Source organism: Symphalangus syndactylus, chromosome 16, assembly GCF_028878055.3.
Source record: "Symphalangus syndactylus isolate Jambi chromosome 16, NHGRI_mSymSyn1-v2.1_pri, whole genome shotgun sequence".
Classification (NCBI taxonomy): Eukaryota; Metazoa; Chordata; class Mammalia; order Primates; family Hylobatidae; genus Symphalangus; species Symphalangus syndactylus.
In genome coordinates this window covers 55,147,879-55,173,135 of record NC_072438.2, presented here as the reverse complement: position 1 = coordinate 55,173,135, position 25,257 = coordinate 55,147,879, and the positions used below count along the sequence as shown (strand labels likewise).

Genomic DNA, 25,257 nt, shown 5'->3' with positions numbered 1-25,257 from the left:
TTCCGTAAAGATTAAAGGGTCATCTAAAATGCAAATGGAGTTTAAGCAAAGAAAAAGCATTGACTTATAAAATGTGAGTGCCTATCTGGTTTGCCAGGAAGTGTGCTAGCTGCTAGCTTTAAAATGATTCACTTCTGATTATAACCCCATTAGTATTCTAAAGAACAAGAACAACCTACTCGTTTGGTTTGCCTTCACAGAAGGAATTCATCTGGAACATCATCTTAGTGAAGTTGCTCTGCAAACAGCACTTTCCTGTTCTTCTCGACACTATGCTGGGAGATCCTTTCAGATTTTCAGGGCCCTAAAGCAGCCTCTCACTGCAACTACACTTTCTGATGTTCTCTCCAGACTTGTAGAAACTGTAGGGGATCCAGGAGAAGATGCACAGGTATTTCCTTATATTCTTTCAGCAGTTATTGAGCAGCTACTAGTTGTCAAGGATTTATTGTCAATATAGATTGCTATAGCTAGAGCAAGATAATGGGCATCTAGAATTATAGTCAGATATTGAGCAGGCAAAGAATTAAGAGACAAAGTTAATTTTGTAATTAATATCTAATAACCTACTAATTAAATCAACTGTTCTAGTGCCTATCAGAAAAAGCTTTACACTCGCCCACTCACACAACACCCCGCCCCCCAAGATCTTAACCTGGGATGATCACAAGGTAAAAAAGATAGGAAGTTAAATTTAAATGTAAAGTGGAGAATTGAATTTTATTTTTTAAGATAAATGAACTGTTGCACTAGAGAACTTCAGTTTGTACAGACGAATGATTTTCTTAACACTGTTATAAACATCAGGGATACAGTGATCAATGAGACAAAGTTCCTGATATTCTAGAGCTCATATTCTATTGAGGGAAACAAACCTTTAGTCTTCCAATTATACATAACATAATTTATCCTACCGATAATGCTATGAATATAATAAGATTAAAGGAGAAGGAATTGTTTTACATATGATAATCCATCTGAGAAGGTGATTTTTGAAGAGATACTGAAATGAAGTAGGTTCTGTCTATGATCTGGGGAAGAATATTTCAGGCAAAGGAAAATAGGACTAACAAATGCAAAGGCCCTGAGGCAGAAGCAGTACGGCTTTTCTGAGGAACATCAAGAAAATTGGTGTCACTAGAATACACTGCAAGATGTGTAGCAGGAAATTGATGAGGTAGGTAGGCTCAAATCACGTAAGGCCTAGTAAGCCCTGGTAAGAGGCAGGACTTCACTCTGAATTGATGGGAAACTACTCAGACATTTTGAGGGAAGGAAGGTGATGGATATGATTTCTTTTTTAAAAAACTCGTTCTACTGGGATCATTCAGGAAGTCTTCTTGGAGAAGAAAAGTTTGAGCGTATTGGGAAAAAAAAGTTGGACTGGCAAAGAGAGCTGAGCTGTCAGTAGCTGGGCCCATAGTAAGTAGGCTGCATGGAGCTGGGAGTTATGTTAAAGGAGTTGTAATTTGGGATGCCTCTAATTAACCATTTTGGGAAAAATATAACAAATCCCTTTGTAGCATCTATAATAAACTGCCCAACATCTAAAAAAAAAAAAAAAAAACTCGTTCTGACATTGGGGTGAAATCTGTAGGGAGGGCAAGAGTGGAGGCAAGAGAGGTCAGGAGGTTAAGAGTCCAGCTGAAATGTGGTAGCTTAGATTAAGGGAAGTTATGGAGGTAGAGGAAAGTGGCCAGATTTTTAATGTGTGTTTTAAAAGTGATATTTTCGGCCAGGCACAGTGGCTCACACCTATAATCCCAGCACTTTGGGAGGCTGAAATGGGTGGATCACCTGAGATCAAGAGTTCGAGACCACCCTGGCCAACATGGCAAAACCTGTCTCTACTAAAAATACAAAAATTAGCTAGGTGTGCAGGCACATGCCTGTAGTCCCAGCTACTCGGGAGGCTGAGGCAGGAGAATCACTTGAATCCAGGAGGCAGAGGTTGCAGTGAGCCAAGATTGCACCACTGCACTCCAGCCTGGACAATAGAGCAAGACTACGTCTCAAATAACAAACAAACAAAAGTAATATTTTCAAGACTTGCTGGTGGATTCAGTTTAGATGTGAAAGAAACAAGGATGGTTCCTAGATTTCTGACCTGAGCAATTTTGAGTAAATTGTGGCACCATTACAATCAATTTATACACCATTGATTTGATGAGTTTGTATCAATCAGCAAGATCATGTTGCTCGAGAGTTTAATCATTTTGTAACATAACATGGAGTTTGTTCTATTTTAAAATCCCATTAGGAAGTCCATGGCAGTTTCTTTATTTCAGAGCATAATTAATTAAAATCTGCCTTTTTCCCCCCAGGGATTTGTGATTGAGCTTCTTCTCACATTGGAATCTGCAATTGATACTTTGGCTGAAACCATGAAGCATTATGATCTTCTTTCTGCCCTTTCTCAGTAAGAATTTAAACCAGGCAACCTAATATAGAGAGAACTTGAATAGCTAACTACATATAACTATAACTTTTAAAATTCTAATATTGTTAGTAAGTACAATACCGCCCAAATTAGATGGATTACCAGTGGGGAGATGGGCCACAGACAGTGAGGACTTGTGAAAAATCCAAGTGCTGATTTTAGCAGTGCTGTTTTTCTTCTAATGTGCTGGTTAGAGATCTTTCTGCTACGCCACTTCATTCCTGCCACATTCAGGATTCAGCATCCTGTTGCTCCCCCAGCTGTCTGGGAGCCTTAAGGCTCTCCCACCTTTCACGTATTGTTCCTTCTCCCTGCAGCAGCCTCTCTCCCCACTTTTTCTACCTTGCAAGCCCAGAATTGACTAGTCCTTCAAGTCCCATCCCAAATGTCACTTCCTAGCTAAGCATTTCTCCCTCAGGAGATCCTCCTGAGCATAACTCCCTCAGGATCGTGCTAATTATTCCATCCTTTGGGTTCTCACAGTGATTTTTTCATATTTTAATAATAGCAATTAGCAGACTATTAATTTATCCATTTACATATCTATCTCCTCTTTCAAAAGACTTGTCTAACATTCCTTCCTTTCCTATACAGCTGGCAAACATAAAAAGCATTCAGTCAATATTTTCTTAATAAAAATTGGATGTGAGGGAGGAGGAGAAATCGAAAATTTTTGAGCTTAGTTCTTTTGAAAAGAGTGTGTCATTGACAGAAATAGGGACATCAGGACCATCAAGTTTGAGGACAAGACAAAGGAAGTCAGCTTTGCACATAATGTATGCCTAAATCTCAGAGCTGAACGTTGTTAGCGATTACTATAGCAGAATTTTCTCAGCAAGTAGAGCCTCCTCTCAACTCAAAGGAAACTGTTAGCCACAGGAGAAAAGGTACTGTTGTACCTTTTGTTTGAATTTGGAGGGAAAACTGAAATTGGATTCAACAAAGTCAGATATACTGAAAAATGATTTTTCTGGTACCAGTTACTATTTTTCACTGTTTTCAGAAGTAAAATTAATTCAGCAAAAGAAGTGACTGGGTATGCATTCATCTCTTCTTTCTCTTTCTTAAGAACCTCATATCCTGATCCTATAATGGGAAACAAGTATGCAGCTAACAGGAAAAGCACTGGACAACTCAATCTAAGCACAAATCCCATTAATAGTAGCAGTTATTTGGGATATGACAGTAATGCAAGAAGTAACTCTTTGAGATTAAGTTTGATTGGTGACCGACGAGGTGACCGGCGGCGGAGTAACACACTGGATATAATGGATGGACGGATAAACCATAGCAGTAGTTTAGCAAGGACTAGAAGCCTTTCCTCTCTAAGAGAGAAAGGAATGTGTGATGTGCAGTCCACTACTGAGCCTACCAACGTGATGGCCACCATTTTTTGGATAGCAGCATCTTTACTAGAATCAGATTATGAATATGAATACCTCCTGGCTCTCAGGCTTCTCAACAAACTGCTTATCCATTTGCCTTTGGATAAATCAGAGAGTAGAGAGAAGATTGAAAATGTACAAAGCAAATTGAAATGGACTAATTTTCCAGGACTTCAGCAGCTCTTCCTTAAGGGCTTTACCTCAGCATCTACACAAGAAATGACCGTGCACCTCCTCAGTAAACTCATTTCTGTCTCCAAACATACATTGGTGGATCCTTCCCAATTGTCAGGTGATGTTAATATAATTGCACCAGCACTTTGCATTTTATGTAGTGAAATGTAAACTAATCATTTGTTTCGAAATCGACTAATTTCTGCTTTTTGCAAATAGTCATAGTTTTTATACACTAGGTAGCTTAAATTATTTGGTAAAAGCCAAAAAAGAACTAGAAGATCGAGTATCCCAGGAAATGAAAAGAAAATGGTTTCTGTGAACCATCTAAAAAAATACCTTTAACTTTTAAAATAATGTGCAATAAAATTGGTTATTGTTTGCTTTTTTTTTGTTTTGATAGGCTTTCCTCTTAACATCCTTTGCTTATTGCCTCACTTAATCCAGCATTTTGACAGCCCAACTCAGTTTTGCAAAGAAACAGCTAGTCGAATAGCAAAGGTAAGCAAATGTTATGCTGAAAGGTAACATTATAGGAAAATTATTTTGTAGTCTATGTTAAAGGAGGGGGAAATCTCTTAAAAATCCTTTTATTGTCACTTCCCATATGAATTTTGCATTTAAATTTTTATTTTTATGCACATAAAGGACTTGCATAGTAATGGTGTAAGTTACAACTGCTCAAATGACAGTAAATAAAATTAGTTAGAGTAACACTCCTCTGAGTGAGTCTTTTTCTGCTCTTTTTCCCATACTTCTGCCTCTTTGTCTGTCTCTCATTCATTCGTTTATTCACTACCAAATATTTACTGAGCACTGGGTTAGATGCTACAAATACATGATAAGCAAAGTAGATAGTGTACTTTATCATGGGGAATGCAGTGAAGTAAGTAGACAGTAACCAGAGAGTCCGATTTGGTATTTTATCGGGGTGGGGGGAGGGTGGGGGAGAGAATACTCAAGGAGCACACAAAACAGAAGTCTTCCTAGAGGAAGTGTTATCTAAGCTGACTTAGATCACTATCGAAGAATGGATAGGAATAACCAAAGTAAGATCCCTGGATGAGAGGCAAAGAGTGGAGTTCAGGGTTTGAAGTTTTCTAAGCAGAAGAAATTACAGATGCAGAGGTTCTGAGGAAGAAGAGGGCATAATATATTTTAGGATTTGGAAAATTCTCTGTCCCTTTTTGTTTGCCTTTTTTCCTTTTAACAGTCTTTCTCTTCATCTTCGGTCTCTACTCCATTCTTCTTTTCTTCCTTATTTGGCTCTTTTACCTTCAAAAATCATACTGTTTTAGAAACAGTGATGTAGCTATTTGTAAATCATCTGTTAACATTTGTTTAAAAGTATTATGGTTCTTAACCTTAATGTTAGAAGAATGTGATTTTGACATTTTATATATTTTTGTAAATCATCTGTTAACATTTGTTTAAAAGTATTATAGCTCTTAACCTTCATGTTAAAAGAATGTGATTTTGACATTTTATATTTTTAGTAGTCCCCTCTCAAGAACAATAAGGAACTCTCAAACAGCCTGCCTTTTGCTTAAATATAATTCATAACTTTTTTCTGTCACTCATTGAGTCTGGAGGAAAAAAGGCTTTTCAGACTGAAAATATAAACAGTTCTAAGAGGGAGTTATATAAATTTACAAGTAGCATACATATAATAGCAAATTTGGTGAACTGGGGGAGGTGAGTGAATAGCAAGATTAAGTAAAAGAACTTAGCTAAAGTACCAGGAGAAAAAAAAAAAAGGGAAGTTTTTCTACAGAAGAGAACAAGCAAATAAAATCCCCAGAAAAAGCTTTTTATGTAAGCAATTTTTTTTAAAAGCTGGGATTTGATTAACAAGTAGCACAGCAAGGGGAAAGAGCAAGCATGCAGGAAGCCAAATAAAACCCCCACCTTTCCATGGCCCAGAGTGCAGCACTGCTAAGTGCACATTTATCTCCAGGTGCCAGCATAGTAAAGAAAGAAAATACTGGCAACCCAATGAATCCCATTAGCAGTAATAAGAGTAAGAACCTTTTCACTATCTTGACAAATAACATTTAATAAATGACATGAAAATATTTAATGAAATATGCTGTTAACACCATCCCCAATTAAATTCCTAAATAAATTAGATAGGGAAAGATTCTTAATATAATTATTCTAAAAGCATGTATTTTTAAAGAGCCATTATTTTAGCTAATGGAAACATCTTCATTTCTTTAATAAAAATGGTGGTGGTAGGAAATAAGCCAAAAGTTGTCTTTTATTCTTGGTTTTTATTAAACTAATCCAGTAGAACATTAAATATCAAGAGAGGGTGAAAATTATGACTATTAGAAATATTGCCTTTTGAAAATGATTACTCGCCTAAAACCAACTGCCTGTATTTGCATTAATAAAGTCTAATAGTAATACAAAGTTTATTAAAATAACTTTCATTTTAATATTTTAGTGACACATGATTAGAAAATTTGTGTAAACAAAGTTTTTTTCCCTACCTGAGGGGTTGGAAAGCAAATATAAGGGGGAAAATGTATATTGGTTTACTTGGGGATTTCAAGAAAATAAAAGGCATAAATCCCCTAAAAAGGGGAGTAGAAGCATTTAAGAGTGGCAGCCGAAATGTGTTGAATGATTACTGCCTGCTAAATGCTGGGATAACTAAGGAGTGTGGCCTCCTAGCCTGAAGGATGTTACAGCTCCTTGAATATCGAGCTGCTGATATCGTGACCACAGTAGGGCCATGGAAATTCCCAAATATCTTTTATGCTTTTAAGAAATCAGATATGGCTTTCTGTGATTCATAAATTGTTTTTAAGTCTGTTTTCTTTCTGTTGGACAGCACACAAAGGTTCCCTCTCCGTATGCTTTTAGCAACCTGCAGGATGTGAATTAAATTGGTTCCTTAATTATTCTCTCACTTATAACTGTCGAGAGTAATTTTCCTCCATTATGTGCTCCTTCATTATGCAAATATCCCTAGTTCTACTGTTTGTGCCTTTGGAGAGCACAGAATTTCAAAATGAGGCAACACTTAGGACAAATATTTTTCTCTAGTGATTCATTATGGCAAAAATAGTATGCTAAAAAAGTTTGTTATAAAACACACGCTTTTTGGATCATATTTTAACCTGGCATTTCAAAAATTCCAAAATTAAATCTGTCACTTGTTCTATTATAAAATTGCACAGCATATATTCCAAGGAAATTTCTCCATTTTCAAAAAATAAGTTTTTTAAAATCATTCCTTAAAAAAATTATTTAAGAATGTAAGAACTCTCTAAGAATGTTTTATTCTTCAGGAAAGTTTTTTATGTTTTAAAGAATTTGTCAGATGAGTAGGTTGCAAAAATTTTCTCCCATTCTGTAGGTTGCCTGTTCACTCTGATGGTAGTTTCTTTTGCTGTGCAAAAGCTCATTAGTTTAATGAGATCCCATTTGTCAATTTTGGCTTTTGTTGCCATTGCTTTTGGTGTTTTAGACATGAAGTCCTTGCCCACGCCTATGGCCTGAATGGTATTGCCTAGGTTTTCTTGTAGGATTTTAATGGTTTTAGGTCTAACATTTAAGTCTTTAATCCATCTTGAATTAATTTTTGTATAAGGTGTAAGGAAGGGATCCAGTTTCAGCTTTCTACATATGGCTAGCCAGTTTTCCCAGCACCATTTATTAAATAGGGAATCCTTTCCCCATTTCTTGTTTTTGTCAGGTTTGTCAAAGATCAGATAGTTGTAGCTATGCGGCATCATTTCTGAGGGCTCTGTTCTGTTCCATTGATCTATATCTCTGTTGTGGTACCAGTACCATGCTGTTTTGGTTACTGTAGCCTTGTAGTATAGTTTGAAGTCAGGTAGCATGATGCCTCCAGCTTTGTTCTTTTGGCTTAGGATTGACTTGGCGATGCGGGCTCTTTTTTGGTTCCATATGAACTTTAAAGTAGTTTTTTCCAATTCTGTGAAGAAAGTCTTTGGTAGCTTGATGGGGATGGCATTGTGTGGCGATTCCTCAGGGATCTAGAACTAGAAATACCATTTGACCCAGCCATCCCATTACTGGGTATATACCCAAAGGACTATAAATCATGCTGCTATAAAGACACATGCACACGTATGTTTATTGCGGCACTATTCACAATAGCAAAGAGTTGGAACCAACCCAAATGTCCAACAACGATAGACTGGATTAAGAAAATGTGGCACATATACACCACGGAATACTATGCAGCCATAAAAAATGATGAGTTCATGTCCTTTGTAGGGACATGGATGAAACTGGAAAACATCATTCTCAGTAAACTATCGCAAGGACAAAAAACCAAACACCGCATGTTCTCACTCATAGGTGGGAACTGAACAATGAGAAATGGACACAGGAAGGGGAACATCACATTCCGGGGACTGTTGTGGGGTGGGGGGAGGGGGGAGGGACAGCAGTAGGAGATATACCTAAGGCTAAATGACGAGTTAATGGGTGCAGGAAATCAACATGGCACATGGATACATATGTAACAAACCTGCACATTGTGCACATGTACCCTAAAACCTAAAGTATAATAAATAAAATAAAATAAAACAAAAAAAAAAAAGAATTTGACAACTTGAGAAGTTATAAAATTATGCGATTTTTAATAATAAGTTATTATATTTTGAAATGCAAATAAGAAATACCAACCCATTTTTTCTTTTTCTTTCTGGTGTCTGTTTTATGGGCAAAACACTACTGCATGAAATCAGCTGGTTTTAATGATTTTATAAAATAACTTCCCAGGTACTACTGTGTTAATAGTCTATGCATGACCTTGCATAACCTTTATATTTTGTGCTTGTTCCATGATAATGTCCAAATGATGAATTTGAGGCCCTCCAAGCCTATTAAACATCTTCTGAATTACCAAAATTAGTGATATTCATCTGAAAGTTGAAGATGTATATATTTAAAAGGACAGTTTCTTTACCAAATGCTGTAGGTAGTTGTAAAAATACATACAAAACATCCATAAGACAGAAGAATAAGGAAAAGGAAAACTAAAAGCAGAAATGACAATGAGGCTAGCCTTTTATGACAGATTGGTATGTAAAAGTAGCATGGCTTTTTTCCAGTTCTGCATAGCTCAGGTGTCCCCTGGGAGAGGCCAGGGAACATCCTCACCAATAACCCAGGGAACAAACAGACAAAGAAGCGCATTCGTTTAGTAAAATTTCCCCCAAACATTAGTTGGTTCAGATTCTTTAGTATTGTATCAAACAAACATGAGAGTCAGTACATTTTAGAGTAGCCTCTAAAAGATTGACCGAAGATCTTAGAGCTTTAGATGATTTCCTGAAGAGCAGTTTGGGGTCCACCATGCAGACTGTCATCCATTGGAGATTCTGGACTCCAGTTTATCAGAGCCCCAGTGATGTCCTTTGACCGTCACACATGTTGAGGCTGTTTGCAACTGACTGCTCTACTGAGATACCTTGGACACAGCTGGAGGCTGAATGAAGCATTTCCTCCCAGGCACAGCAGCTCGGAGCCTCCCTGAGAATTCCCTAGTTATATCTGCCTGTGTAGGCACTTGTGCACTGATCCATCCTGGGTTTGACAAAGCTATTCCAAAATGATGTCCCGAGTTCACACCATACATGGTTCCTGCCAGAGACAGTTTACAGATCTTCAGACTGAAGAAGGCTGTACTATTTAGTAACCACAAAGACGTTAATCCTCTTTCTGTATTAGCTCTCACTGTTCTGTGAAGAATGCCTTGTGCTTTCTTCTCCTTTCACTTTTCTAACGTATTGAAGTAAAATGCATTAAAACCAATATACATCTAAATTATTTCATTAAGCAAATACATTTAGCATAAAATCAAGTTAAACTTGTGTCTTTATTTTAGGTGAATGAAATAATTTTGTTTTCTAGGTTTGTGCAGAAGAAAAATGCCCAACACTTGTCAATCTGGCACACATGATGAGTTTGTACAGTACACACACATATTCCAGAGACTGTTCTAACTGGATCAATGTTGTGTGCAGATACCTGCATGACTCCTTCTCAGATACAACATTTAATCTTGTGACTTATCTTGCAGAGGTAAATTTACCAAAAATATTTTCTTATTTACTATATATATATGTATATATATGTGTATATATATACACATACATATATTTTAACTACTCTATGGCACCTTATCAAGTTTATTTATATGCAGAAGCAGCACTGGTATTAACTGATGTTCAAATTGTCTGAGAGTCAACATAGTTAACAATTTTTTAAGATAAAAATATAAGTACTTCCTATCAAGTGTAAAATAAGTTTTTATAAAGGTGGGGTTTTTTTCCATGTCCAGTGTTTATATCCTTATTTACTGTCCTTAAGTGACATGAAACTCAAAATAATATACACTTTACCTAATTAAAAATGGAAAATGTGTTTTTAGTGGTCCTGATCCTAGAGAATGGTTATAATTTTTATTTCTACAAAATTGGGTTTTAGCTTAGAAATCTTTTCTAGAATAATAATTACAGCATACAAAAGTATTTCTTCTGGAAAAGTTTTTAGTTTGATATACATTTGCTTCCTATCTAAAATATGATTTTGAGGCAGCAAAAAATGGATGATAAAGTAGCCCTACAACAGCACAAAAAGTTAGTATCTATTTGATGCCTAAGAAGTAACGTTATGCCCAGAAAAGTAAATTACTAAGTAGATAGGCGCAAAGAAAAAGTCAAAAGCAAGAGATTCCTAGTCACTAAAAATGTTTGTCAGTTTATAATAAAGTGTAATACCTACTAAATTAGTTAAGGAAATAAAACACCATGATTTAGATGAAAAGTTATGGTCTAATTCTCCTTTCTGAACCAAGGAAAAATAACAGTAATAGACTCTGCCTTTCACTTTATTAGTCTCTAGATTTCTGATACACGTGACTATAAACTCATAGGCTAAATCTATGTTTTTCAACCTCTTAAATGTAAATATTGAGTTTTTATTCAACTTGATTAAAGTATACTTTAATATTACTTTTAACATTATTTTTAGCTATTAGAAAAAGGATTGTCCAGTATGCAGCAATCATTGCTACAGATTATTTATAGTCTATTGAGTCATATTGACCTGTCCGCAGCCCCAGCCAAGCAGTTTAATCTGGAGATCATAAAGATTATTGGCAAATATGTACAGGTGAGTGACCACAAAACTTACATATAACATCATTCATCTAAAAATGATTTATAATCACACAATATTGGAAATGCCTTAAATGTCGAAGAATAGGGAAGTGGCTCAACCATAAATCATGTTTTCAGGATATTTGCAGTATGGAAAATGTTCTCAATATAAGTGACAAAAACCAGAATCAGAATTAGTGTGATTTCTACTTTTCGTATTAACAATTTCTGTAATGTTCTGTAATGATGGGAAGGAATGCATATACACATTGCAGCAGTCAAAACTCTGGAAATTAGGACTGTGACTCATTCGTTGTTTTTGTTTTTGTTTTGAGATGGAGTCTTGCTCTGTTGCCCAGGCTGGAGTGCAGTGACGCAGTCTCGGCTCACTGCAGCCTCTGCCTCCTGGATTCAAGCGAGTCTCCTGCCTCAGCCTCCTAAGTAGCTGGGATTACAGGCATGTACCACCACACCCAGCTCATTTTTGTATTTTTAGTAGAGATAGGTTTCGCCATGTTGGCCAGGCTGGTCTCGAACTCCTGACCTCAGGTAATCTGCCCACCTCAGCCTCCCAAAGTGCTGGGATTACCGACATGAGTCACCGCACCTGGCCTCATTGTTCTTTCTTCCTTCACACCTTTCTGTTTTTTAACGAGATTCTACTTAGTGGGCATAGACGCTACTTTTATAAACAGAAAACCTCTTTGAAGAGTTTGCATTTTAGAGATTTTTATGTGTGTCTGATAAAAAGTGCCAGATATTTAGAAAGTGGAAAATTAAACTTGATTTAAATGTAAATGATGACAAGTCGGCCTGGTCTTTGCTGAATTTCACCTTTGAAATTCAGTTAAGCTATCAGTTTGAGCTACCAGTTAAGAAAGGCATTGCTGAGCAGATCAGTAGGATGGATACAACTCACCAAAGAGAACAAGCTCATTAACAACCTTAATAGATTAATATGTTGTGTTTATACTCCAGTTACGTTTGCATTCACTAGAGCAGAACTTAGAATGGGAAATACTTAGCTGACAAGGAATTTATTCTAGTTCATATCTGAAAGTAACAAAACTGTATTAGAATGTTTTCAGTGATTCAGTTATGTAATCCAGATTACCTCTTACATTCCCTTGAAAATCAGTGATTGCAGATATCCAAAAAATGGAAGATTTTCTGGTGGCCCTATTTATCTTCTGTCTTACCCTTCAGTGAGTGAGGCTTTACCAGATAGCAGTTATATCTCTTTCTAAAGCACATTTTTCTTCTTAAACCTTAAAAAAAAAAACATAAAATATTTGCTGTATTTCACATAGAAACATACCACATTGAATTCACTACCTTACGAACCATAGGTACATTTCTTATGTTCAGAACCACAAGCTCAACTTGCCAGTGGACAAGCAGCTAACCAGAAGGAGCGCAGATTTGTGGCCAAGTGAACTGCACACCCCCCATCTCAAAGGAGCAACACAACTTAGCTTCCTCTGTGGTTTTCATGTTAGAATATGGGTCCAGTGTGGCGAGACTTCTCATTTTAAGAGAAGCTGGAAAATCTACAATTTTCTGTAAAATCTCCTGATTTTAAAATGTTGACTCAATTTTTTTTCCAGATTTCTTTATAAATGTGTGAATCAAGATCATATTTAGCTGATGGCTCATCACAGCCGCTGGCTTATGCTTTATTAAACAACTGAATATTTCACAGAATTGAATTATTGATAATCTTTTACATTTAAACGCAACCAGCACTATAATTTATTAAAACATCCCTAAAGTTTAGCATTTCATGATGCCCAGAGATTGTAATTATTTCTGTCAGGAAAAAAATGATGATTATTTCTACTTAGTCATGATTTTGTTAAATATAAACTTTTTTTTGTTTTGTTTTGTTTTGTTTTGTTTTGTTTTGTTTTGAGATGGAGTCTCTGTTGCCCAGGCTGAAGTGCAGAGGTGCGATCTTGGCTCACTGCAACCTCCGCCTCCTGCGTTCAAGGATTGTCATGCCTCAGCCTCCCAAGTAGCTGGAATTAGAGGCACATACCACCATGCCTAGCTGATTTTTGTATTTTTAGTAGAGATGGGGTTTCATCACATTGGCCAGGCCAGTGTCAAACTGCTGACCTCAAGTGATCTGCCCGCGTTGGCCTCCCAAAGTGCTGGGATGACAGGCGTGAGCCATTGCTCCCGGCCTTTAAACTACTTTTTACAGTGCTGTTCTTAAAATGTCACAGTATCATGTAGACCTTTTTATTATCAAGCATTTTGTGTTTTAGGTGTCTTCATAGCAAGATGTTATGAACTCAACTGGATAGCCCAGTTCTGCCAAAGGTTTTTTACTTCCTTTTTTTGGTGTCTTAATGGTTATTTTTCCTTCCTCAGATATCAGCTGTGAAAGAATATGTATAATATAATACAAGGTTGCAATGTGATTTTTGGTACCATAAATGAGAAGTAGTTTTTTCTATGTATCCTTTTCAGTGGGTGGTAAAAGAAAGATAAAGTCTTTATCAAACATTGACTCTTCTCTACATGTACATCTATCTCATAAATAATTCCTAGATTTTATTGGTAGGAATATACAAAACTAAGACAAGCAGAAAAATTTTTTTTAAATAGCCAAAATATGTAGGGAAAAAAACACCTCAGCCTACACAACTCAGTAATCCCTGAGAACATCACGTTAGCATGGTATCTACTCTCAGTATTTGGGGCCTGGGCCATCAAGAAAAAAAGACTTAACTGTATTTTAGTATTTTAATATTTTTATGTCTAAAAAGGAAGGTATTCATTAAAAAATTTTTATCTGCAAAGACTTAAAATACTTAAATTTTAGAGTCTCAAAGCTATAAACTTCATTCAGCTAAAAGTTGACGTATATACAAATCTTTTGTTTACTGCTACTGCCAAGTTACTGTATTAGTCTGTCCAAATTAATGGTAATTACAAAGCACTTATTGGGAGAAAAGCAAGATATTTCAGTTGGGTAGCATTATTACACGTACGGTATCTGATAAATCTAACAGTACAAATAATAACTTGTGTTTCCTTTTGTAACTCAAACATTTCATTAAGGATCTTAAAAATGAGTAATTTTTACAAGTATTTTTGTAGAAATAATATTTTCATGATGTACAGTAAATTGTTGTTCTTAGTTGAATGTGCATTTGTAACTTTTACTTGTCAATTATTTTTTAAACCAGAGTCCTTACTGGAAGGAAGCCCTTAACATATTAAAGCTGGTGGTGTCACGCTCTGCGAGTCTTGTCGTACCCAGTGATATCCCCAAGACCTATGGAGGAGATACAGGTTCTCCTGAAATATCCTTCACTAAAATTTTTAATAATGTTTCTAAGGAGTTGCCTGGGAAGACCTTAGATTTTCATTTTGATATATCTGAGGTAAGATGCTCAGAAATTGATAAAGGTACTCTACTAGGAATTTTCGTTTGTTTATTTATTCATTCTTTGATTTAACAAACATTGATTGAGCCCATACCTAGTGTTAGACAATATGATAGCTGTTATGAACAACAAAGTGGGGATGGGGGGAAGGCCTGCTGTTAGAAAGCTTACTGTCAGTTAGAGAAACAGACTGTACATTCCCCATCTAAAAGAAACGTCACAGCTTAACTTCCCAACAGTGTTTAGCTTCACAACTAAACATTGTAATCAACACTCGGCTGGAATACGTTAAAAGTGCTAGGGGAATATGTAGCATCTATCTAAAGGAGTGGTTTCAGAAAGGAGCCAACATCTGAGCTGAGTGTTGAAAGACAAGTAATTCTAGACAGGCATCTATGGCAGTTTGGGGAGGGGAGGTTAATGCAAAGAAATGGAGAATGTGTGAATGAAGGCTTGTAAGTGTGAGAAAGCATGGTGTTGCAGACACTTCCAACTAGTACAGCCTACCTTGGGCACAGAGTTCAAAACAGTGCAAGTAGAGTGTGATGAGAGATGAGGCTGAAGGCATAGGAAGGGGCAAGATCGTGGGGATCTTGCATTTCATAGTAACAAGCTGGTTTTATCTAAACCAGTAGGAGCCCTTAAAGGACTTTTAGTTGGCGTGTTAGGGTTTGCGTGTTAGGAGCATCACTCTAGCCACAGGATAGAAAATAGAGCAGGGAGGAGGAGAGGACAGTTGGTAAGGAATCTGTTAGAAGAATTTGGGCAAAAGATAATGTGGGACTGTCCCAAGACAATTGCAGAGGTAATGAAGAAGGAAGAGAGATGGTTTACAAAAAGACCAAGGAAGTAACTGATGGGATTTAATGGGAAAGTGGGGAAGAGGCATCAAGGATTTGATGAATGGCCTTGACAGGTAGATGAATGTTGCACCATTCAAGAGAGTGGGAATGCAGGAACAGATCTTACAGCAAGGAAGGAGAGGGGGCAATAAGTTCCATCTTGGACATGTTGACTCAGAAGTGACCCAGAAACATACTAAAGGAGGTGCCTGGTGGTCAGTTAAGTTTTGGGATCTGAAGTTTTAGAGGAAAACTTGGGTGGAAGTAACAAATTAAGGGTTTCAGTGTTGTATAAGTAGATGGCTGAAACCATGGAAGGAAAACTGAAAAGAACAGAAGGCAACAACTAAAGGAAACCTGAGAAACTGGATATTTTAGGACTAGACAGAAGCAGGGGCCATCAGTCCAGAAAGAACCCTGGAGCCTGGCTATGCTGTATATTAATAAAAATCTCACTTAAAGATTTCTCATCCTTGCTGAGAGTCCCAATTTTTTTTCTCTCTGGCACCTGAGCCCACTCTTGGTGCCTTGGTGCCATTGAAATGGTCTTTCGGAAGCCAAGGGAGGAACTTCTGAAGAAGGAAGTTATTGATCAAGTATTGTAAGGTTGAGAAAGATTAAAAATTGAAGCTCTACTTACTTTTTTGTTGATTAGAATTATATAGATAAAAAATGTTTTATTGCAGTTTAATCTTGGCATTAGAATTTATCCTAAACTTCATTTTTTTATATAGAAAGCATATTTGTTACTAATTTTTTAGTTAATAATATCTGAGAATTTCTAGCAAGATGTATGTATAATAGCATGGGAGTATGATAGAGAAGCTTGGCTTTCCTTTTCCTTCTGATTCAGAAATCGATTGTGTAACTTAATTATGCTATTTGAAGCAGTGATGCAAATTCTCAAAACATTTTATATACTTAATTTCAATTTGTTGCATCAAAAATTCCTCAGTACCTGCCATGCATAGGCACTGGAGATACACCAGAGGTATAGAGGCAATCACACATGGTCCAATGGATACATGTGTAGAAGGGAAGTCAGGCACATAAACAGTTTACAGTCAGAGTGGTAAGTGTCCCAAGTTTGATTACACAGAGGCGGTGGTGGTAGAAGAGAAGGCCTCCTTAAAAGTCTGGAGTCATCATTAAAAGATGATTAGAAGTTTACTTAGTGGATATTCCATGCAAAGGGGCAACATAGGCTAAAACACGGGTCTATAAAAGAGCATGGTATGTTTGGAAAACAAGAGCAAGCTCAGTTTTGCTGGTGTGTGAAGTTCAGAGAGGGGGAAGTGGTCGTAGTTGAGGCTAGGGAGAGAAGGATGATCAGTTGGGCATAAAGGGGTATGACATGCAGATGAGCTTGAATTTTATTTTCAAATGCAAATTTAAAACACTTTACAAAGTCAAATATAAATGAGTTTTTGATTATCATAGAATTTTTACTGAAATAAATTTTGGAAGTATTACACATCAAATTTGTAGTAAGAATCTACATAGAAGTGTTCCTCTTTTGTTACTTCAATATTTGCTAAACCACATTGCTGAAGCATACTTAACAATATGCTTTGAAAAAGCGCCAAAATTTAAGAAATATTAAGTCTGAGTGGTAAGAAAACAGATGATTTTATATTTAAAATACCAATCTTTTTTATATTTTCTGAGTTTTGGATATATTTTATAATCATGGTGGGGAAAGGTGGAGATGGTGGTTTTTAAAGAATGCAGATTATATTTAAAGTAGGAATAGGCTTTCTGATAATCTCAGATGTAAAATTATTATTTCCAATAAAGCCTCTTGATTAAAAATATATATGGCTGGGCGCGGTGGCTCACGCCTGTAATCCCAGCACTTTGGGAGGCCGAGGCGGGCGGATCACGAGGTCAGGAGATCGAGACCATCCTGGATAACATGGTGAAACCCCGTCTCTACTCAAAATGCAAAAAAATAGCCGGATGTTGTGGCAGGCGCCTGTAGTCCCAGCTACTCAGGAGGCTGAGGCAGGAGAATGGCGTGAACCCGGGAGGCAGAGTTTGCAGTGAGCCAAGATCGCGCCACTGCACTCCAGCCTGGGTGACAGAGCGAGACTCCGTCTCAAAATATAATAATAATAATAATAAAAAAATAAAAAAAAATATATATATATAATTACCTTTGATCTTTGTTAACATCTGCCTCATGCAAAGTAATTTCTCTCATGTTGTTTTTTTGTTTGTAAAAAATATTATAGGTGCACTGTTAACCCTTTTAAGTTTGTTTTATGTTGAAATATTTGAGCCAAACAGTGACATTTTGTTTCTGTATAGACACCAATTATTGGAAACAAATATGGTGATCAGCACAGTGCGGCTGGAAGAAATGGGAAACCAAAAGTTATTGCTGTCACTAGAAGTACTTCCTCAACTTCTTCTGGTTCTAATTCTAATGCCTTGGTTCCTGTTAGTTGGAAAAGGCCACAGTTATCACAGGTACATAAAGAATATCAAGATGGAACATTCATAGAATAGAAGAATCAGTTTTGTTATAGGTATGAAAACTTGAGAATTTGTCTTATTTTATCAGTAGTCCTAACATTTTAATTTTTTTTTTCTTTAGCGAAGAACAAGAGAAAAGCTAATGAATGTGCTTTCTCTCTGTGGTCCAGAATCTGGCCTCCCAAAGAACCCATCAGTGAGTAATCATGAAGGCCTGTGTCAAGGTCTTAAAGATCATGTTTTTCCTTGAAGAAATAATCTGTCTCCTTGCTTGCCTTTTCTAATTTACCTTACTTATGGTATTAACTCAGAATGAAAAAAAGATTTCTTATCTCTTGTGACACCTGGCAGCCATGCTAACTATGTGTTCAACTAGTTAAACATGAAGACCAAATTTAAGCTCTGAATTCATTGAAGAATGAGGCCTGCAGTGGCTTTGGGGTACTGATATCTCATACGCAGAGTGACAAATCTGATGAATGGACTTTTTTTTTTTTTTTAATCGGGCATCAGGTTGTATTTTCTTCTAATGAGGATTTGGAAGTCGGTGACCAACAGACTAGCCTAATTTCTACAACAGAAGACATAAATCAAGAGGAAGAAGTAGCTGTGGAAGATAATAGCAGTGAACAACAGTTTGGTGTTTTTAAGGATTTTGACTTTTTAGATGTTGAATTGGAAGATGCAGAGGTAAGGATGTGGGCTTTCTCTATTAATATTTATGGAAGAGTTGTATGAGAATTAAGGATTTGATCACAGGATCTTTCCTTATTGAGGTCAGTGTAAGGTCAAAAAGGTAAAAATCTAAATTAGGAACTAAATTTGATTACCACAATTAATCAATAGAATAAGTCTGAGATAAAAGAGAAACATTCCATTTTTCATCTTTATCTTTAAAAATATAAAATTAAAAAATTGATTTCTTCAAAATTATTTTCAGAGTATGCTTAGACTTAAATGTTTTGCATGATTTGTCTTACAAACTAATATGCAACCAAATGGTAAAAATTTATATGAAAATTGATTAAGGACAACTTTAAAGAGAGTTGCACTTACCACTAAATTGACTGTCACAAAGGGTTTGTCTTTCTAGAACTCTTCCCTTTGGCAAATGACTGAGCTTCTTTCTTTGACATTCGAAATCACTTTCTTCTTTATGATGTAGGTAACTCTCAAATGCCTGGTTTCATTTAATACTCAAAGCGTTTCTCTTCTAAATTGATTTAGTCTAGATTATATTATATTGGTAGTTATGCCAGTTTAGATGCTTTCTAAATGGAATTTAAAACTCAAAAAGTAGGTTTATTAGCCCACAAAACTAGTCCAGAATTAGAGCTTATATTTAGATATGGCTCAGTGAAGTTTCTGGCTGTTTATCTGCAGTTCTCTAGGCTCTGCCCTTCTCTGCAAGTCAGCTTGACCTCAGATAGCAGCAAAATGGTCATCATTGCTGGGTAGTCTTAGCCCCACACACAGCAGTGTTTGAAGGAGGTGAGGGTCACATCCAGAAATGCTCTCAGAAAAGTAAGGAAGTTGCTTTCCTAAATGCTCTTAGCAAACTTCTTGTAACATCTCATTGGCCCAAATTAGGACACATGCTACTTTCTGAAACAATAACTCTGGTAAATAGAATAGGATTGCCCTGGTTATCTTAGGCTATTACAGATCCATTCCTGTAGCTGAACTCAGTTCCCTAAACCACAGTCTCTTAACCCTGAAAGTTTATATCAAATAGCTTTGTTTTTAAAATGTACATTTTAAAATTGCTACAAATATCTGTATGCAAGAAGACCAAAATGCCTTAATACCAAGTATCTATATACCATATCTTGATGTATCTTTTTCTAAAGAATCAAACCTCATAGCTCAAATACATTTAGCTCTCATATACGTATACATATACATATACTACTCATATACAGCTCATACACATTCATCAGCTCTCATGTACATACACATATACAACTCATACACATTCATCAGCTCTCATGGACATACACATATACTACTCGTATACAGCTCGTACACATTCATCAGCTCTCATGTACATATACATATACTACTCATATACAGCTCGTACACATTCATCAGCTCTCATGTACATATACATATACAACTCATATACAGCTCATACACATTCATCAGCTCTCATGTACATACACATATACTACTCATATACAGCTCGTACACATTCATCAGCTCTCATGTACATATACATATACTACTCATATACAGCTCATACACATTCATCAACTCTCATGTACATATACATATACTACTCATACAGATCATACACATTCATCAGCTCTCATGTACATACACATATACAACTCATACAGATCATACACATTCATCAACTCTCATGTACATATACATATACAACTCATATACAGCTCATACACATTCATCAGCTCTCATGTACATACACATATACAACTCATATACAGCTCGTACACATTCATCAGCTCTCATGTACATACACATATACAACTCATATACAGCTCGTACACATTCATCAGCTCTCATGGACATACACATATACTACTCGTATACAGCTCGTACACATTCATCAGCTCGCGTATACATACACATATACAAGTCGTATACAGCTCGTACACATTCATCAGCTCTCGTGTACATATACATATACAACTCATATACAGCTCATACACATTCATCAGCTCTCATGTACATACACATATACTACTCGTATACAGCTCATACACATTCATCAGCTCTCGTATACATACACATATACAACTCATATACAGCTCGTACACATTCATCAGCTCTCATGTACATACACATATACTACTCGTATACAGCTCATACACATTCATCAGCTCTCATGTACATACACATATACAACTCATATACAGCTCGTACACATTCATCAGCTCTCATGGACATACACATATACTACTCATACAGATCATACACATTCATCAGCTCTCATGGACATACACATATACAACTCATACAGATCATACACATTCATCAACTCTCATGTACATATACATATACAACTCATATACAGCTCATACACATTCATCAACTCTCATGTACATATACATATACAACTCGTATACAGCTTGTACACATTCATCAGCTCTCGTATACATACACATATACAACTCATATACAGCTCGTACACATTCATCAGCTCTCATGTACATATACATATACTACTCATACAGATCATACACATTCATCAGCTCTCATGGACATACACATATACAACTCATACAGATCATACACATTCATCAACTCTCATGTACATATACATATACAATTCGTATACAGCTCGTACACATTCATCAGCTCTTCTTGTAGGGGTGTTTCCTTTGCCTCTAATAGGTGAGGTGGAAGAATGAAATGTAATGCACTCTCCCATATCACACTATTCATTGTCCATGCAAGACCAGTTTAAGGAAGTAAAGTTCCCTCTCCTCAACATGCCTCAGTGCCCCCTGCAGATGTGAGGATGTGACCATGGTGCCTCCAAGTAATGCAAATGCCTTCATGTCAGTTTAGGAGCTGTGTAGGCTCCTATGGAATACTCCACCATTTACATTTTCCCAAAGACACAATTGTACAGGTTCATAGGAACTCAAGAACAAGTATTATTTAGCACCTTTCAGAGCAGTAGGTTTTAAACTTTTTTTTAACACTAATCCACAGTTAATATATTTTATATCACATCCAAGTATATATATACCTTTAAAAATAAAAGTTGCAAGAATATGCATCCAAACCCTATGCTATGCACACTGATATTTTCTATTCTCTTCCTTTTCATTTTTTTTTTTTTTTTTTCAAAAAGTGTAGGTTACCACCCTAAAATTAGTTTCACACTCATCATTTGAACAAATATATTGTAGGAAATAGAACAGACTTGCACAACCAAGTAACAGAGTAGAATAGGTTAAAGAGACCTGCTGCCCTACCCAAGGCCAGAAGCAGCTTCTAAACTCTTCTGTGGTTATTTGCTTTTTTCAGTCCAGAATTTAAATCTCTAAAGGCAGCTCTTGACATTTTTGTAATGGTAAGGTTATTTTTCTTTTTGTTTGCCTCTTTTTTGTTTAAAGAGAACTGCAAATGCTTTCAAGTTCATTCAGTGCTCTAAAATGTCAGTGGTAAGAAACATGGCCTTTAATCGAACCTTAGAATGGACTAAGGATGTTCATTGTAGTTCTGTCTTTAATTCAAGTCACAGTAATCAGGGGTGGGGTGGAGCATGCTAATTTATCCCTCATAATTAGGCCAAATCAGTGATACAGATTTTCTAAAACCTGGATATAGTCTTGTTTAAAACATGGTAATAGGAAATACTTTCATTGCTGCAAAACAAACTTAACCACTAATGAAAATTATAATGAAATATCTCCTCACTTTGAAAGCCCACGGTGCATATTCATTCAGTCACCAAATATATACTGAGTGCTGTTGCCATTATGTGTTTTGAGACATAATAATATTTGAAATGATATGTTCTAGGAAGGTGGTTTTCAAACTCTGACATGCAGGGCCCTAGGGCTTCCGAGATACCTTCAGTAACAGCCGGGACAGATTCAAAGACCCAGTGGGCCAAGCTCCTGGACACCTTCAACCAGAGCAGCTCTGGTTTTCTCAGTTTTGCACAGTTGACTGCGATCTAAAATTTCATTTGAAATAAGTATTCTTCTGCTTTCTAAAAAAAAAAAAAAAAAAAGATTTGAAAACTTCTAATCTGGACAATTCCTGTGTAAAGGGATACAGAAAAAAAAATCATATTTTGCTAGCCAGCTCGATATGGTTTGTCATATCAGGGCCTAAGAAAAATTGTGGGGATTATATCTTTACAAAAGGAGGAGCAGCTTAGAATAACAGAAACATAACATATAAGTCCTTAAGTGAGAGAAATTGAAATTTGTCATATTTCCTCTTGACCTTTTAAAATTGGCAACAGTTATGTTTTGATGGCTGTGATCTTGGTTTCAAATTATGCTTTATAGCAAAAAATGACCATTGAATTTAGCCAGAGCCATCCTACCAACTGAAATAATTGTGACCTTATATGTTGTCAACTGCATGTGGGTATTTGAAGTCAGTTTTTGCATTGTACTAAGTATTAAACCTTTGTAAATCTTGAAGATTTTCTTAAAGTTTGTGTTGCCAAAGTGTATCATAGAAATGTTGTTTTAAGTGTCTGTCTCTGACTTTTTCACAACATATTTTGCATAAAAAAAGATTTGAATCACATGTTGACTTTCTGCACAAAGCTTAATCCAGAGCTTGAATCAGTCTTTGGGTTGAGAAATCACGAAGAGTTTGCCCCGAAAGTGTAGTGTATATTTAAATGTTTGTCTTCGTTTTTTTCTAATTCTGTGTGTTTTCCTTTTTGCTAACCAGGAGCTGCAGGTAAGTTGCAGCCTGGTGTTGTGGATTGTTTATTTGTTGTCATCTGTGATGCATTTGTCTTCTTTGTGGTCTCATTCATGTTTGTGTATTAGAATAGAAATGGCGTAGATAGTAGATTTAATCGGTCCCCAGTAATACAAGGTAGAAAGTCAAGAAAATTATTTCGTTAAAACAGGTTGTCAACCAAATAATTTTTATCTTTTTAAATATAAATATTTGACGATGTGTTAACAGTTTAAAGAAATTGAAGGGCTGATTGAAACTCTGCTTTTAATGATGCATTAAGTATTTTTCATCTTGATATATGTTTTTCTGGTATATTACATTTAGTACATTTAGAAGCATGTATTTGAAGTTTTAGAAATCGTGTCTTGCTTTTTCAGGGTGAAAGTATGGACAATTTCAACTGGGGAGTTCGCAGACGCTCACTGGACAGTATTGACAAAGGGGACACTCCATCCCTCCAGGAGTACCAGTGCTCTAGTAGCACCCCCAGCCTGAACCTCACCAATCAGGAGGATACGGATGAGTCCTCGGAAGAAGAAGCGGCACTTACAGCAAGCCAGATACTGTCACGCACACAGATGGTATACAATTCACCTTTCTTACAGTGACATTTGGTCTCATTTTCCTCTTAACTTCCAACTTCGTAATGATTATTTCTTGATTTTTCCAGTTTTCATTTCAGTATGGGTGAAATGCACGCACTGAAATGAATCTACAAGATTGCAGCACTAATGGAGTACCGTGTTGTTATTCATGACAGCACTAAACTTATTAGGTTGATACTGCACACCTATTAGCTGCTAAAACATAATTTCTCTTGCTTCTTTCCTAGTCACAGTGAGTTGTTTTGGGCCCTATTAGAGGCCTTCAGTGATAACATATTATTGGTATCAGTGTGAGCACCAACGCCATTTAATTCACCACTCGCTTTTCTTTCCTAGTTAGCGTAGTGTGGAAAAACAGAGCACAAGTTTGGTCCCTTTCAAGATCAAGTAAAGAGTGAGTGGAAAATGAAAGCTGCAAGAGTAGCCTGTTATTGCAGAAGAGTACGGGTGCAAGAAAAGCCAGTGGTAGGGTTGGAACTTGAAGATGGCACTGTAAAGAAGGAGAAGGCACATGGAATAGCTACCCTGGTACATGTGATAAGGAAGCAACCAGTGGAGACCAGGCACCAGCTATGGTTACACAGCTCTTACAGGAATGCCTCCTTTTTTTATTCTTTAGGGACAGGGTCTCACACCATCACCCAGGCCGGAGTGCAGTGGCGCAACCATAGCTCACTGTATTCTTCAACTCCAGGTCTCAAGTGGTCCTCTTGCCTCAGCTTCTCTAGTAGCTAGGACTACAGGTGCATGCCACATATGCACAGCTAATTTTTTTTTAATTTTTTGTAGAGATGGGGTCTTGCTATGTGGCCCAGGTTAGTCTTGAACTCCCGGCCTCAAGTGATCCTCCCACCTTGGCCTCCCAAAGTGGCAGGATCGCAGGCATGAGCCACCGCACCCAGCCACCTACCTTTAATTTAGATCCATTTGCTCCACTCGGCCTGCTGGTAAAGTGCTGGCAGTGATGTTGAATGGCAGGGCCTGAGCTGCTTTAGGCACAATGTCAAGTTGTCGGTTTGTGGTTGTTCTCCAGTCATCTCTCCTGTTTTTACATCTCATTGGTGCCCCAGTTTGTCTTTCCACTAACTGCCCCTCTCCCATTTAAGTGTTCAATGACCAACTGCTGCTGCTAATGGCAGCCATAATACGTTACCACTTACTGACTATCTACGATGCACCCGGCCCTGTTCAAGGTGTTTACGCGTATTAGTCACCGTAACTCTCCTCCTAACACAAGGCAAGTATGGTTATTGCAAATCTGCGTATTACATGTCTTATCCCAGGACACATAGCTAGTAAGTAGATTTGAATCAAGAGGTCTATCTCTAGTGCCCATTCACCTAACCGTGCCACATAAATCTTGGTCCTCCATGAATGAATT

The 25,257-nt window shown here is 36.8% G+C and overlaps 1 protein-coding gene across 10 annotated transcripts in view; it reads left to right on the top strand.

Moving 5' to 3' along the window:
* Window positions 1-25,257, top strand: part of FRYL (FRY like transcription coactivator) — a 285,245-nt gene that overhangs the window by 235,788 nt on the left and 24,200 nt on the right. For all 10 annotated transcript variants that reach the window (XM_055246240.2, XM_055246238.2, XM_055246241.2 and 7 more), the window contains 11 exons: window positions 201-391; window positions 2,325-2,419; window positions 3,510-4,117; window positions 4,403-4,500; window positions 9,898-10,068; window positions 11,020-11,160; window positions 14,345-14,542; window positions 17,698-17,859; window positions 17,987-18,061; window positions 18,379-18,555; window positions 23,649-23,852. In XM_055246240.2, the coding sequence (XP_055102215.1) occupies window positions 201-391; window positions 2,325-2,419; window positions 3,510-4,117; window positions 4,403-4,500; window positions 9,898-10,068; window positions 11,020-11,160; window positions 14,345-14,542; window positions 17,698-17,859; window positions 17,987-18,061; window positions 18,379-18,555; window positions 23,649-23,852 (2,120 nt within the window). The remainder of the gene's footprint in view (window positions 1-200; window positions 392-2,324; window positions 2,420-3,509; window positions 4,118-4,402; window positions 4,501-9,897; window positions 10,069-11,019; window positions 11,161-14,344; window positions 14,543-17,697; window positions 17,860-17,986; window positions 18,062-18,378; window positions 18,556-23,648; window positions 23,853-25,257) is intronic.